This window comes from Austrofundulus limnaeus, unplaced genomic scaffold (assembly GCF_001266775.1).
Source record: "Austrofundulus limnaeus strain Quisiro unplaced genomic scaffold, Austrofundulus_limnaeus-1.0 Scaffold46, whole genome shotgun sequence".
In the NCBI taxonomy this organism is placed as follows: Eukaryota; Metazoa; Chordata; class Actinopteri; order Cyprinodontiformes; family Rivulidae; genus Austrofundulus; species Austrofundulus limnaeus.
Genome location: NW_013952448.1, coordinates 2,320,302 through 2,335,634, shown reverse-complemented (window position 1 = coordinate 2,335,634; position 15,333 = coordinate 2,320,302). Strand labels below are relative to the sequence as shown.

The window sequence follows — 15,333 nt, the reverse complement described above, 5'->3', positions numbered from 1 at the left end:
GAGAGAGAGAGAGAGAGAGAGAGAGAGAGAGAGAGAGAGAGAGAGAGAGAGATAGCCTGGAGAGGTGTGTGATTCTGTGAACTCCACATGCAGCCTGTAACTCTGTTAGCTCCACAAACACGCAGAAAGTTTGTTCTGAATAAAGGTTTTTGTTCAAGTGTGTGAGAAAATCTGCATCCTGTGAAACTGCAGAGAAGGGCATGAGCTGAGGGGGATGAAGTGTTTCCTTCACGGATCGTTAGGTGGGAAATTAGGTTAGCGTTGCTGAATGTTTGCAAATTACACCCAAGATGCACATATAAATTAAAAGGATCTGAGTATATGACTAAAATCATTTTAGGTTGACAAATGAAGCTATAAGTTCAAACTTCATGTTTCATACAATATCACAAAAAGTTCAGAGTATGTACTGTATATGATTCTCAGCTAATACCACATCGAAGCTTAGCCTAATATTTGTAAAACTGACTGAGTTAGAGACATTTTTGCATTGGTTAATGTTGATCAGCTGTGGTGGCCATTTAAAACTGGGTTGGCTCCAAAGGTTTGTAGATATACTTTCAGTGAATACTATCTGAAAGGTTTCTTAAAATCCATCCAGTGGCTCGGAAAATATATTTTACTACCAGATAAATGGGGTTGACTCCAAAAGCTAAAGCTAAAGTTTTAATTGTTGTGAATGACTCTCGGCTATGTTGACACCAAATTTTAGCTAAATATCTATAAAACAGACTCATAACAGTTTTTGTTATGAGGTCATTTAACTGTGGCAACATCTTGAACATCCAAGGATTAATTCTTGAAAGTTTAACAATTTAACCAGTTGTTCATGAGATATTTTGCTAACAGGCAGTTCATTAACATGAACACGACTAATTTAGAAGATGTCCCTGCAGATGTTTACCTCCTCGCCACGCTGGTCCACTACAGAGATGTAGTTTGGCTGGGACTTGTTGGGGTAGGACAGCAGGATGTCGTACGGCACCATCTCCGCCGAGTCCAACCCGAACTCCAGCCACTCGTTCTGGATCTGCTCCGCGTATTTTCGGTTCTGCTCCGTTCCAGCCAGATGAGGGAGGCGAGTAAATTTCCTGCGAAGAAGACGAGTTCCTGACACTCATGTGATTCGTGAGGCCTCAGAGCCGTCGGGGAATAAAACACCAGCATTAGGCACCACGGTTGTTTCTGACTTTAGGGTTTATTGGTTTTCTCCCAATAGACACGCTTCTGTCTGTCTAACAAACAGAAATGGACAATGAGATATTTGTTCTCTTATAGTGTAGATCAGTGGTTCCCAACCTTTTTCCACTTGTGAACCCCCTGAGCCATTTTGTCATACCACTGGTACCCCCTCTGTCAAACGTAATGATGATTCTTCAAAACTATAATGTACAACAACTGATTATTAAATGAAAATTATTTATTTAAACCCCCTTAAATAGAGCATTTAATGCTAATGCATTTTATTTTTTCAATTCAAATTAAACATAAAGAAAAACATATTGCCTTAAAAGTGAATAAGTAACTAAATAAAGATTAAAGTGTACAGGTACAGGAAGAAGCATCCAAAACACATTTTATTGTCCAAAATACATCAGAAACTCGCCCAAATGAGCAAATTCAGTGAGATTCCTCGTTTTATGATGGATTCCATTTTGTTTTGTTAATTTCACAATTCTGTCTTGGAAATCATAGGTACTTACACTTCCCAGTCCCATTTTTATTAATTTATTTACACACCTGGGAAATTTTTCCCCGTAATATGCTCGCGTACCACTAGAGGTACACATACCCCTGGTTGGGAATCACTGGTGTAGATGGAGCATTTTGGCACCTGCGGTCTCCTAAAGTATACTCCCCTTGCTTCAGAGTGAAGGAACTAATGGACATTTCAGGTTCAGTGAGGTTTGTTTTTTTAAATACCTGAGATGCTCTCTGATCTGGTCCGTCTGCATTTCCTCCAAGAACTCCCTCAGATTTTTGTTCAAATCTTGGTGCTTTTCAGAGTTTGCATTTGAGGGTTTGGCAAACCAACCTACAACACACAAAATAAAAATCATCATCATCATGATAATCATGTTTACAGCATGTTTATTTTTTTTACAGCAGCAGGTGTTATCATACATGTTATGACCATAAAATGACCAGTTTGTTAAAGATAGATGTGGTTGAGGAGGATGAGTGGACCTGCTGTGAGCACAAACATGTGAAAAGTGTCAATGTGGTGACAAACTCCAAGTCACACCGAGGTGAAACAGGACCGCGCACGTCATCTGAACAAATCTAAAACTAATTACGTTTTCTTTGCCAATTATTCAATTTCCTATACAATTTCAGTGGCTTCCTGCAGCATAACCTGATAGCTCCTGTTGTTTTCAGAAACTACCTATTTGACTCAAACTGCAGGTAAGTGTTAAGTCGTGTTCCTGTTCCTTACCGATGGTAAAGCCTAAGAAGAACAAAGCTGTCACAACCACGATCCACCAGACCCAACGAACCAGCCTGCCCTCCTTCCTCATTTTCCTGCAGCTCCCAGTTGTCCAACACACTGCAGGCGTGCTCTGCAGAGCCACAGATAAGGAGCAATTTGTTTTACTAGTGTTCTGTGGGAAGAACAGGAGAGTGAGATGGGGTGAGATAGAGAGAAAGAGGGAGGGAGGGAGGTGAGGACAACACTGGAGGAGGGAGCTGATCATTAGAGCCAGGACACTGACTGTTGTGTTGTGCACCTTAGCCAATAATGTGCTGACTCAGGATTTGTCATTATGAGGGCAGAGGAGGGTTTCCTTAAAGAAAACACCAGCTGAAATTTTCATCTGGTGCAAAAGACGAAGAGTTCAAAAAGAGCTAAACATGATTAACACAAGCTCCTTCAGCTCACATGTTTATTCTAAATAAAGTACAAAAAATGGTCACAAGTTTACAGCTATAAAACTTTGAATATAAGCACAAATTCCTTTCATTTGAAAAAAACAAAGACCTTTTATTTCTTGAAGAAATGCATATCACCCACCATCGTTCATGTCAGTTGTTAAAAATCAAAAGATCTTTTTAATAAATGACAGAGTTGTAGCTGTTTCTGATCAAATCTGAATAATAATGTTGATCTCAGAGTAAGGTTTCGGTGGCAAATTTGGACCAGAGCACAGACTCACAAAGACGACAAAGCACACTTACAAATACTTTAGAAAACAAAAAGCTGATGGTGCAGTAAAAGGTACGAAGGAGGCAGGACCATCAGGAGGGAAGACCAAACGACAAGAACACGGTGGCGAGGACAGAAATGTAACTCGATGATGTGTAGGTGGACAGAAACTGACTGATGTACAGGCAGCTGAGCTGATTAAGAAAGACAACAGGTGTGAGAAGCTAAAACAAAATCTGACAAATGAAACGATCGAAGCTGAAGTAGAAATGAGAAACACGAAAACCTCAAATATAGAAACCTAAGAACAAGGAACCATAACGCAAAGACTCAGAGCTTGATGTGTTGTGAGACTCTCAGCTAAACTACCACTTTAAAGTTTAGCTCAGCTTCTGAAAAACACAGCTTGGTTATAGAGCGTTTTGTGTTGGCTAACGTTGATTAGCTGTAGCAGCCATCTTGGATTGGACTGAGCTTAAATAAATCACTTGTAGACATGTGGATTACTTTCTTGAAGATTTATTAAGATTTCCTCAGTGGTTCAGGAGATATTCGAGGGCAATGTTTAACTGAGAGAGCGACGACAAACTAAACAACTGTCATGAATCAAGAGACATTTTAAAAGCCTTAAAAAGTCATAAAGAAGGGCTCCTCATTTAGTTAGCTTTTAGCCTTGCCGGGAGGAAGACATTGCAAATGTCTTCCTCCATACTACAGTAGCTCTATGACTGACCTCTCAGCTGATTAATATTAAACAGAACACCCCTTTAAAAATGATCAGGCTATCCCTTTAACTTTCTACTTGATTCTGTCTCTGTGGAGGTAAAAGTTTCTCCTGCAGAGTTCTAGTCAGATGTGTTTTCCCACATCACACGCAGGCCTTCAGTTGTTCCCCGGCCCCTCCCAGCTCTCAGAGCAGCTGTGTGATGAGGACTGAGCTCTCATGAGATGGGCTGCAGCGTGAATCAGTGGGGGGTTCAGGAATGTAGGGACTTGTGTTTACACAAGTCACAGCAACATGCTTTTCCACTGAGGTTTAACTGAATGAGCAGCTGAGGAGAGGTTAGTTGTAGTTGTTTGAGGTGTAAAGTAATTCTGACATCATTAACCATTCTCAAATATTTTTATTTTTTTATTATTTTTCTGGTGTGTGTGAGGGCACAGCAGCTGTATGTGTGTGTGTGTGTGTGTGTTTATGAGCATTTAAACGTAACACAGCATCCTCTTGATGTACTCTGAGGTTATGGTCAAGACTTCTCACTTAACATATAAACTACATTTTTATCAAAAAAGTGTCTTAAATGAAATGCAACATGAGTGTAAACATGGACTCTTTCCTTGTACAGCCTCTTTACAAATAGGTGATAATGTTTTTACTTGTACAGCGAGTAAAATAAGTATTGAACACGTCACCATTTTTCTCAGTAAACATATTACTAGAGGTGCTAATGACATGAAATTTTCACCAGATGTCGGTAACAACCCAAGTGATCCATACATACAAAGAAATCAAACCATAAATGTCCAGAAATGAAGTTATTTGTAATAATGTGGAATGGCACAGGGAAAAAGTATTGAACACATGAAGAAAGGGAGGTGTAAAAAGGCATGGAAAGCCAAGACACCAGCTGAACTCTCTCAGTAATTAGAAAGCAAGCCTGCCCCTTGTCAGTGCAAGTTAATATCAGCTGGTTCAGTCCCAAATGATGGCCAGGTATCACACAAGAACCATCTGATGATGGGTAAAAGTAAAGAGCTCTCTCAAGACCTTCACAACCTTATTGTTGCAAAGCATAATGATGGCATCGGTTACAGAAGAAGGTCTAAACGTCTGAAGGTTCCAGTGAGCACTGTTGGGGCCATAATTCAGAAGTGGAAAGAACATTATTTCACCATAAACCGACCACGACCAGGTGCTCCTCACAAGATTTCTGACAGAGGAGTGAAAAMAATTATCAGAAGAGTTGTCCAAGAGCCAAGGACCACTTGTGGAGAGCTTCAGAAAGACCTGGAATTAGCAGGTACGWTTGTTTCAAAGAAAACAATAAGTAATGCACTGAACCACCATGGCCGGTATGCACGCTCACCACGCAAGACTCCACTGCTGAAGAAACAGCATGTTGAAGCTCCTTTAAAGTTTGCTGCACAACATTTAGACAAGCCTGTGTAATACTGGGAGAATATAGTCTGGTCAGATGAGACCAACATTGAACTGTTTGGATGCCAGAATACACATCATGTTTGGAGGTCAAATGGCACTGCACATCAGCCCAAAAACACCATACCAACAGTGAAGTTTGGAGGTGGGACCATCATGGTGTGGGGCTGTTTTTCAGCATATGGTACTGGCAAACTTCAAATAATTGAAGGAAGGATGAATTGAAAAATGTACAGAGACATTCTTGATAAAAATCTGCTTCCATCTACCAGGATGATGAAGATGAAACGTGGCTGGACGTTTCAGCAAGACAATGACCCCAAACACAAAGTCAAGGAAACTCTCAGTTGGTTTCAGAGAAAGAAACTAAAGCTGCTGGAATGGCCCAGCCAATCACCTGACCTGAATCCAACAGAAAATCTATGGAAAGAACTAAAGATCAGAGTTCATAGAAGAGGTCCACGAAACCTTCAAGATTTGAAGACTGTTTGTGTGGAAGAATGGGCCAAAATCACACCTGAGCAATGCATGCCACTAATTTCTCCATACAGGAGGTGTCTTGAAGCTGTCATTGACAACAAAGGCTTTTGTACAAAGTATTAGATAAATTTCAGTAAGTGTGTTCAATACTTTTTCCCTGTGCCATTCCATATTATTACAAATAACTTCATTTCTGGACATTTATGGTTTGATTTCTTTGTATGTATGGATCACTTGGGTTGTTACCAACATCTGGTGAAAGTTTCATGTCATTAGTACCTCTAGTAATATATTTACTGAGAAAAATGGTGACGTGTTCAATACTTATTTTACTCGCTGTATGTGTGTCTATTAGAAAATGTATCATCCCCCAGTGGACGAATCTTGACTCCTTCAGAAATTAATCATTAGTTGAACATCAACAACTAGTTAACTTTTGGAGTCAACCCAATTCAAGATGGCTGCCTGTCTAATTTGTAGGTGCTGAGCAAAAATCCAATACTACACATATTCCAAGTATTACTGGGGTACAAGACGGAGTCTCTGTGTTCAGCTGTGACCCAAACATGACTGCTGAGGTCAGGACCAGCCAAGTTCTTCCACAGCACACTGGAAAACCCATCATGGATCTGGGCTTGAAACAAGAGAGAGTCCCAAGTGGTTTCATCAGAGTCTGAATATTCTTTCCCTCCTACAGCTGGGGAGGAGGTGGAAGAAAAAACACATCTATTATTTCATGTTTCTACAGTGTGTCCAGTCATTTGGCTTAGAGTTTTCTAACACATTCAGCCATCTGAAAAATATACCAGACAGACAGTGCCTGAACTGATATTTGCTTTTCAATTTGTGAACTACTTTGATCACACTTTCAGTCAGAAGGTCTGACAAAAATCAGTTTAAAGATCTCGTGATTCACATGTAGCTTTTAACACAGTTTGCATTATGCTGTTTTTATTTCTTACTTGACTGTTCACAAGTACATACAGGGTTGGGCGATATTTACAAAAAATTTATCATGATTAATTGTGGTATTTAGCCAATAACGATTAATATGACGATTAATTCCCTGGAGTTACTGCACGCTTGTATGCCCTAGTCACATGGCACTCTCTTTTTTTTTCTTGTAAAAATCTGTTCCAAATTGTGCCAAAAAGTACAGACATCAGGCTATACTGTACATCAATTTTTAAATTGTGTTGATAGACCAAGTAAAACCAGAGTTATGATAAATTTATTGCACAACTTTAAAAAAAATGTTTGTTACAGTTGAAGCAGAGAAGAGTATCGAGTGGACTGACAGGAAATCTCCAGTCAGTCTGCTTGGCGGCATTAATTGTATTAGTCTGGTAGAAATGCTCGTGTATTGTACTGTATTAATTCTCGTCAAGTGCCAAAAAATAATCCATTAAAGTTTTGGTGACGATTAATTGCACACAATACGATTTTGCCCAACCAATATAGTGGTTTATTATTAGTTTAGTTTAGGCTTTTGTGCTGATTTGTCTTCGTATAATGTGTATCTTTCTCTATATTATGTATTGTGTGTAAATTAAAGTATCTTGTATATTGTTAATACTAGAAAGACACGAACAGCCGGAAACAAATTCATTGTCAACATACTTGGCCAATAAACCTGACTCTGATTTTTGTTGAACAAAGCTAAATATGGTCATCAGTTAATAAAAGTAATATCCATGATTAGTTTAAAACTACGATTGTGCAAACATTAATAGTTTAAATTCAGTGTCAAACACATTATTTTGCAATATACTTTCTGAAACGTGAGTTCCGTCTAGTTTATAAAAAAACATCTCCTAAGTAGTTTACCATTATACTGGTATAATTCAGGATAACCTTTTTTATGTTTTATTTTACAGTTTGCAATGAGCAACTTTAAGATTTTTTTCATTTGCTTTTTTTTTTTTTACTTCATTTTTATTATTACCTTTGCCATTGCCTAATCTGCTCTTTTAACCTGAACTGCAATGGCAATAAACAGTATTTCTTTTTTGTACGCTCTAATTAAATTTAGCAGCCTTCTCCTGCACATGTTGGCCTCTGGCTCCCTCTAGCGGCAGCAACAGAAGATGCAGCTCAGTGAAGCTCATTGTTCTCTCTGTGTAATATTTTTAGCCTGTGCATGAAAATAATGTTACCTTTTAATTGTTTTAGGTCGCCTCTTGTTTAAGCACATGCCAGCTGTGCAGAAGGTCAAACCGGAAGTAGTCGAGTGAAGATAAATTATCTGAGCTGTTCGGAGTTGTTGAGGAGGTGAAGGTGGAGGGAGGAGGAGGGGGGATGAAAAGTCCAAACCTGCACGGAGCAGAGAGGAGGAGGAGTACCGGGAAGACGGACGCCGGCCGGCCGGACAGACAGCAGCTGGGAGGACGCCTCTTCATTTCCTCGGCCGGACCGGGAGCTGTGTGTGGGAGCGTCGGGCAGCGGGCAGCAGCGGGGTCCCTGAACGCACCATGGCTGTGGCGTTGCGGAGCTGGGTCGCCAACGAGGGAGGGAAGCACTTGGTCCTGGTGGGGGAACTTTGCCAGAAAACTTTTAAAACCTAACTCTTTAGCTCCTAACATCTGTTTTTATCTGCCAGTACTTTACTTTTTAGGGATGTTTACAAAGTTTTTGCATGTAATTTGAGGGGAAAATTTGCTCATACATCAAATGTTTTAGATCCTGCATTTTACAGCCATTTTCAGCAGTTATTGAATGAGCTATAAGGTTTAAAGTCTTCAGAGACAGTTTATCTTTATGATACTTTCTGTGACAGTGAAGATGTAGAAGTTCTGACTGGGTGTTTTGTCCATGGGGTGCAGATGCTGTGGCTGGGAGCCAACACCTGGCTCTTTCTGCGCACCTACCTGCTGTACTCCACAGGACAGCAGTACCACTACCTCTACAACATGCTCGGGGTGAGGAACACTGTGTTTTTTTTCATGTTACCATAAACCAGATTGTGTGTCATGAAAATATACACACCATAACTCATTTTTATCCTAATTAGTTTCAAATGTAAGTGCAAAACGCAACATCTGCATCATATTTGGAGACATTCTACTAATTTGTAAACTGGTGCATCCAAGTTTGCAGAAAGTGTCTAAAAAAGCATCTAAAGCTCTTACCTCACCACTTAAGCGACTTCATCTGTCATTATTTGCTGCTTTTTCTTTTGTGTTTTTGCAAGTTTTGGTTGTGAAATATTTCCAAGAATAAGTTTTTAACTTTACAATTAAGCATGTTCCGCGCAGACTATAAATTTTGTGTCCGGCTCTGGGACACACAAACAGAGTCAGGATCAGGTTATGAGGCTTGCTGACTCATTTGGTAGGATTTTTGTCACAGGTTTTATTTTTTTGCTGAAGCGGCTGTGTGGGTTTCTGAAAGCGTGCGTGAGAAAATGAAAATGCTCATTGTGCTTAGGGAACAAAATTCATTGTTCAGATGGTATGAGCCTGCTGTTCTTCATCAGCACACAAAAAACACTAAAATACATCTCAGCATTATACTTACTGTCAGGTGTTTAACTCTAACTGCAATGATTAACACAACTCAAATTATGAAACAGTTGTGATGTGTAATAAAAGAAGCTGAATGCAAACCTCACACTCTTTTTTATTTGCAATGAAACGTAATTAATATCAAATGTTTAAGCTGCGAAATTGTGCTTTTTTGTTAAATGAGACCATTTTGAATCCGATGACAGCAGCAAATGTAAAAAAAAAAAAAGACAGGGAAGGGACAACAAAAGGCTGTTAAGTGGTACAAATAAGAAACAGTTGAAGGAGCAAACTACAATTAAATATGTTTATTGGCAACAGGTCAGTGAGAGGACTGAGTTTAAAAAGAGAGGCTGAGAGTGAAGTAACGCTGGGCAGAGGGACAACCAGTCTGTGAAAAACGGTGTCTAATAATTTGTTCTTTGATGTCAAATTGGGAAGACTTTGAATGCCCATCATTTACAGGTAATCTCATCAAAAGATTTGAAGAATCCAGAGAAATCTCTCTGAGCTCAAAGAACAAGGCTGAAAGTCAATATTGGATGCCCGTGACCTGTAGGCCCTCAGGTAGCACTGTATTAAAAACAGATCTGATTCTGTTCTGGAGCCAAAAAACTGTTAAAAACAACAACAACTGGACTTCTGTTCTGCGGCAGAAGACATTTCACTTCTCATCTAAAGAAGCCATTTGAGTGGGGACTTGGTAGGTAGATAGGTCAGTCGGACGGACGGATGGACGGACTGATGGACTTTGTCTTTAACACAGCACATAAAACAAACATGGCCTCCATTGACAGACACAATTGCAAATTGATCATCAACCTATGGACTAAATTTGTTTTAAAGGGATCCATGATTAGTTGTAACATTAGACTTTATTTAATAAACATATATTTTAACTGTAAACTAAAGACTGTAAAAATACTGTAGGATGTTTAATAGACGGGACCATTTTATTTACACACAAAGCATTCTGGGTAAATGATGATGTCAACTAGGTCATTGGTGTGAGGCTGCTAGTGAGCTATATCCACCCTGGAGGTTAATCTTGGACAATATCTGATGATCGACTCTTTTAAATGAAACCAGAGAGCGTTGACAGAGAGGAGAAGGTAGAAATGACTCAGRCTGMAACTGAAAATATGGATGGAGGACAACAGWMRAGCTTGTTTGTTGCACTAGCACCTAGCTAATATATATATAAGGCAATATAACATCAGTGCTAGCACGAAGGCTAACAGGCTAAGCTGAAGTTCTTCTTCCATGAAGCAGCTCTGTTGTCCTCCATCCATATTTTCAGTTACAGGCTGAGTCATTTCTACCTTCTCCTCTCTGTCAARGCTCTCTGGTTTCATTTAAAAGAGTTGATCATCAGATATTGTCCAAAATTAACCTTCAGGGTGGATATAGCTCACTCACACCGATGACCTACCCACGTCATCATTTACCCAGAATGCTTTGCATATAAATAAAATGGCTCCATCCATGTTAAAATATATTTTTAAAAATGTACAAAACTAAACAGCCTACAGCATTTTTACAGTCTTTATTTTACAGTTAAAATATATGTTTATCAAATAAAGTCTAATGTTACAACTAATCAGGGATCCCTTTAAATTTTTTTCTAATTCATCACCTCCTGGATGACTGAGAATCAACACCGGTGTATTCTGAACTGGACATAACTGGGCTCAGGAACATTTTTACCTGACTGCCTGTAAACACAGATCACTGTAACGTCCATGACCACTGGTTAAAGCTCTATCACGCAACAGAGAAGGCGTATGTGAAAGCCACCTCCCTGGACCAGCGCTCATTTAAAATGCACTAACCAGCCTGTTATCAGACCACGCTGATGGTATAGGGGTACATTAATACCTTTAATGTTCACATGTACCTAAAATGGCCTAATGTTGAATCCAGAACAAAGACAATTAATCTAAAAATTTTACAGGATCAATAGCAACAAGTACAACGAGCAGCATTTGTAAGTGACGTCTTAAAAAAAAAAAACCTTCATCCATGCCGTACAGCAGTGCACCAGAAGAAAAACACGTGCCGTCAGAGTTGCATGAAACAATGGGAAGTGGCAGCGAACAGCGTGTGTGAACTGTTGCACTGCCTGTTCTGTGGGAGGCAGAAAGGGGAGAAAAGGGGCAAGTGTGGGCACGCCGCTGGTTCCACTGAACGCCTCACCAGAGGGCTGAAGTTTATGAGTGTCTGTCTTTATGTGTGCATGAGAGATGTGTTTCAAAGCATGAATGCTTCAAATAGCTTATCTCATTCACCTGTTTGTGTGTGTGTGTGTGTGTGTGTGTGTGTGTGTGTGTGTGTGTGTGTGTGTGTGTGTGTGTGTGCAAAGAAAGCAGGATATCAGATCTCCGTCTTGTGGTTTCTGCCTTCAGCTGCTGTTCTTTAAGAAGCTGTGTTGGAAGCCAGGAGGAAGTTTTTAAACGTTAAGGCTTCCGACTTAACTGGCTATATTTGGATTGGAGCTTCGGCCTGATCTCTGCTTCATTCTTACGTTTCAGCACTTCGGTCAGCTGTGCAGCCAGCTGAGCTCTTATGTCCTGATGAACAGTGGGTGGATTGGCACTGAGCTGGACTGACTAACTGCTGCTCGTCCAGTTGTAGATCATTTAGCTCGTATTTTGCGTCAAACCCTAACACACACACGTTTGTTTCTCGACCCCGTGGGGACCTTCCATTGACTTCCATTCATGTTTTTTAGACTTTATAGCCTAACCCTGACCATATACTCTAAAATTAACCTCACAGAAACTTACCTGACCCTAAAACTAACCTAAACTCAATTCACACCTTGGTCCTAAACCCAACCCCCAACCCACCAATGGCATTTAAACCAAATGGGGACTCGACTTTTGTCCTCAAACGCACCAGTTGTCCCCAAAGGTAGGCATTTTGTCTTAAAATTGCCCCCAAATTTCACCAGAAATGCCCCCCCCCACACACACACACACTGTCTTTAGTGGTTTTAAAAAAAATGAGAAGTGACAGAATCTGCATGGCACAGTTCTTCCTGGAAAGAGTTTGCTCACCCTGAGTTTCTGAGATGCCAAACTACGCTCCATTGTTTGAGTTAAGTTTTATAAAACCAGAAAATCTGCCTTACATTGTTCCCAGATTACTGTACTTCAGGTAATCTGGGCTTCAACATGTTTCCGCAGCGTGTTCTCCTGCTAGAACAGGGTTGTCTAACTCATAATTAACTTTGAAGTTTCGTGTTTAACTTCAGCTAAACAAGAAACGTCACGTTCCTCGTCTCGTTGCTACGGCTGAACACCACTATCAAACAATAATTGAGCTCTACGTGGTATTTCCTGCATAGAAACAACATTTTAACACGTACTCTTAGAAACACTGAAAACAACTGTGTATGACTGACAAAATGTAACATAAATAACACAGAAATGCTATTAAAAGTCAAAGTAAGAGTGTTTACTCTCTGCTGAGTTGCGGCGAGTGGCTGCCGTCTTGAATTCTGAACTCTTCCACTTTTCGACAGGGAATTCCCACTCCGGCATTCCAGTTTAAATTTACATTTGTAAGTAGGAAATTCCCACTTCCCAGTACAACTGGGCCACAAGAAAAATAGCCTGCAAAAATGTAGTGAAATGGAGAATTTTACACAGTGAATTTTGAACCCTCCACATAGCGGTTGCATGCTGTCATGTTGTGTGTAAAATAATCAACGTTTATTATGAGAGATGTAATTTATGGTCATTGCTGGCTTGAAAGCAGCTTATTTTCAGACGTTAAACACCTTTGAAGCTCTCACGGGCCTCGAAAAATGCAGTGTTGGGCCACATTTGGCCTGCGGGACTTAAGTTTGACACTAAAACTTAACTATTATTGATTCATTTTAAAATCTGTGCGTTCAGGTCTGATGTGTATTTAGGTTTGCCTGCATTTTCTTTCTCCTTTTTAAATTTAGTAGTTTTCATGTTTTCGTTAAGACATTTTGAATTTAAATCTCCACAGCTGTTACCAAGAACATGCCAGAAAGAATCGACTCGTAATTAATGCCATCGAGTCCAACGAGTGACGTCCTGTGAACGAACGCACTGAGAAAGACACGAGTAGTTTCTGGGGTGAAGTCATGCCAAGCTCTCAGCTGGCTTTGACTGAATTATTCAGACCTGAAGAGAAAAGCCTCTGAAGTGAGGGTCTTAATCGGTTCCCCCTCCCGTGACAGCCCGTCTAACATGGGGCGGTTTTGTTTTGTCTTGTTGTCTTTTCTCAGCTCGGACTGTGCGTCAGCAGAGCGTCCGCCTCGGTGCTGAACCTGAACTGCAGTTTGGTGCTGCTGCCCATGTGCCGCTCTCTGCTCACCTTCATACGAGGCACACACATGGTGAGGCAAACACAGAGGGGTGAGGGGATCACAGGATGGTGAGTGTGGGGGTAATCTAATGAAGCAGAACATTCATGAACTCCAACCTCAAGGGGCTTTTTGTTGAGGAAGAAAAAGGGTTTTTGTAAGATTAAATGTTTCAACTTTTGCTGGAATCTGTAAAGAACAAAGTGGTTCAGTAAAAGTTGTATCTTTTGCAGTCACATTGATAATTCTGTGCTACTCTCTTGCTCAGGTATCATCCAAAAAGACACGCAGACTGCTGGACAAGAGCAAGACCTTTCATATTGCGTGCGGCGTCGCTGTCTGCCTCTTCTCTGGTAAAAAGTTATCGCTGCTGCATGTGCCGATTCATTCATCTACGCGTGTGTGGGTGTGTGTATAAATCAGTCCATGCTGGCTGTGCATTCCTGCTGCACCAGCTGGGATGTCATGTTCCAGTTGTGTGTGTTTTATCTGTTAAAGTGTGTGTGAGTGAGTGCTGTTGTTATTTGTTGAGTCTCCTCTCATGACATCATGGGAGCCTCAGGCAGCTGGGTCTCAGACTTCCTCCTTTTTCTTATGCTTGTTTTGTTCCCTGTTTTTTTCTGGGAAGCCCAGCTTGTATTAAATGTAAGTAAAGCGATGTACTAGTTTCTGAAAAAAGGACAAACTTCAAGTCAAGTCAGCACTGGTTGAGTTAAAACATCTCGCTGTGTGAGGTTTTTATCTGCTTTCGGTTGACTAATCACAGTTTGTGGTGGAAGATATTTTTCTACCAGGGCAGGTATTTTTGACAAGAAATCTTTACAGCTGTTTATTTAGGATTCAACCCATCGAATCAACAGCAGAAGAGAGTCCACTGATTTAAATGACATAGTTGAATAACACTAGAGAGAACCCCACCTGTCCCCTCCACTGTTAGCATGTGTGACAACATGGAGGAGCAAAAATGGCGTCCATACAGCCTTCATAGCAGCTATTAGATTAACAGCAAGTCCAACTAGATCTGTGTCACAAATGATCTAATAATTTTACAATGAACTTATCTAATTATGTTAATTTCATTTTTTAATCATGTAAAACATCTAGATGGATATATACAAGAAAATATAGAATTTGTAAGTAATAATGATCTAAATCAGACCTGAAGTCAGTCAGTAACGTAGACTTTTTAGTTAGTTGAAACATTAAGATGTTGACTAGTAATAAAGTATATTTATTCTTTCTTACCTGTCATAAATACTACTGCTACTACTTACTACTACTTACTGCTACTACTGCTGTCCGTCCGTTCGTCCGTTTTCTTCCGCTTATCCGGGGTCGGGTCGCGGGGGCTGCAGCCTAAGCAGAGAGACCCAGACTTCCCTCTCTCCAGCCACTTGGCCCAGCTCATCTGGGGGAATCCCAAGGCGTTCCCAGGCCAGCTGAGAAACATAGTCCCTCCAGCGTGTCCTGGGTCTTCCTCTGGGCCTCCTCCCAGTGGGACGTGCCCGGAACACCTCACCAGGGAGGCGTCCAGGAGGCATCCTAACCAGATGTCTGAGCCACCTCAACTGGCTCCTCTCGACGTGGAGGAGCAGCGGCTCTACTCTGAGTCCCTCCCGGATGACTGAGCTTCTCACCCTATCTCCAAGGGAGAGCTCATAGAGAGAGTTTCTTATGGAGGAAACTCATTTCGGCCGCTTGTATC

The 15,333-nt window shown here is 40.7% G+C and overlaps 2 protein-coding genes across 3 annotated transcripts in view; one reads left to right on the top strand and one right to left on the bottom strand.

Annotated features, from left to right (window-relative positions):
* Positions 1-8,180, bottom strand: part of naalad2 (N-acetylated alpha-linked acidic dipeptidase 2) — an 18,594-nt gene extending 10,414 nt beyond the window's left edge. The window contains exons 1-4 of one of the 2 annotated variants that reach the window (XM_014007998.1): positions 8,097-8,180; positions 2,438-2,561; positions 1,924-2,035; positions 905-1,091 (exon numbers count right to left, since the gene is read on the bottom strand). In XM_014007998.1, the coding sequence (XP_013863452.1) occupies positions 905-1,091; positions 1,924-2,035; positions 2,438-2,519 (381 nt within the window). In that variant the 5' untranslated portion in view covers positions 2,520-2,561; positions 8,097-8,180. Of the gene's footprint in view, positions 1-904; positions 1,092-1,923; positions 2,036-2,437; positions 2,604-8,096 lie in introns of both variants that reach the window. The other variant, XM_014007999.1, reaches the window with a different exon arrangement.
* Positions 8,181-8,224: 44 nt separating this feature from the next.
* nox4 (NADPH oxidase 4) overlaps positions 8,225-15,333 on the top strand; it is a gene marked incomplete in the record, with an annotated part of 29,530 nt that continues 22,421 nt past the window's right edge. The window contains 4 exon segments of the mRNA XM_014008001.1: positions 8,225-8,311; positions 8,606-8,701; positions 13,551-13,661; positions 13,897-13,981. Of these exon segments, the coding sequence (XP_013863455.1) occupies positions 8,255-8,311; positions 8,606-8,701; positions 13,551-13,661; positions 13,897-13,981 (349 nt within the window).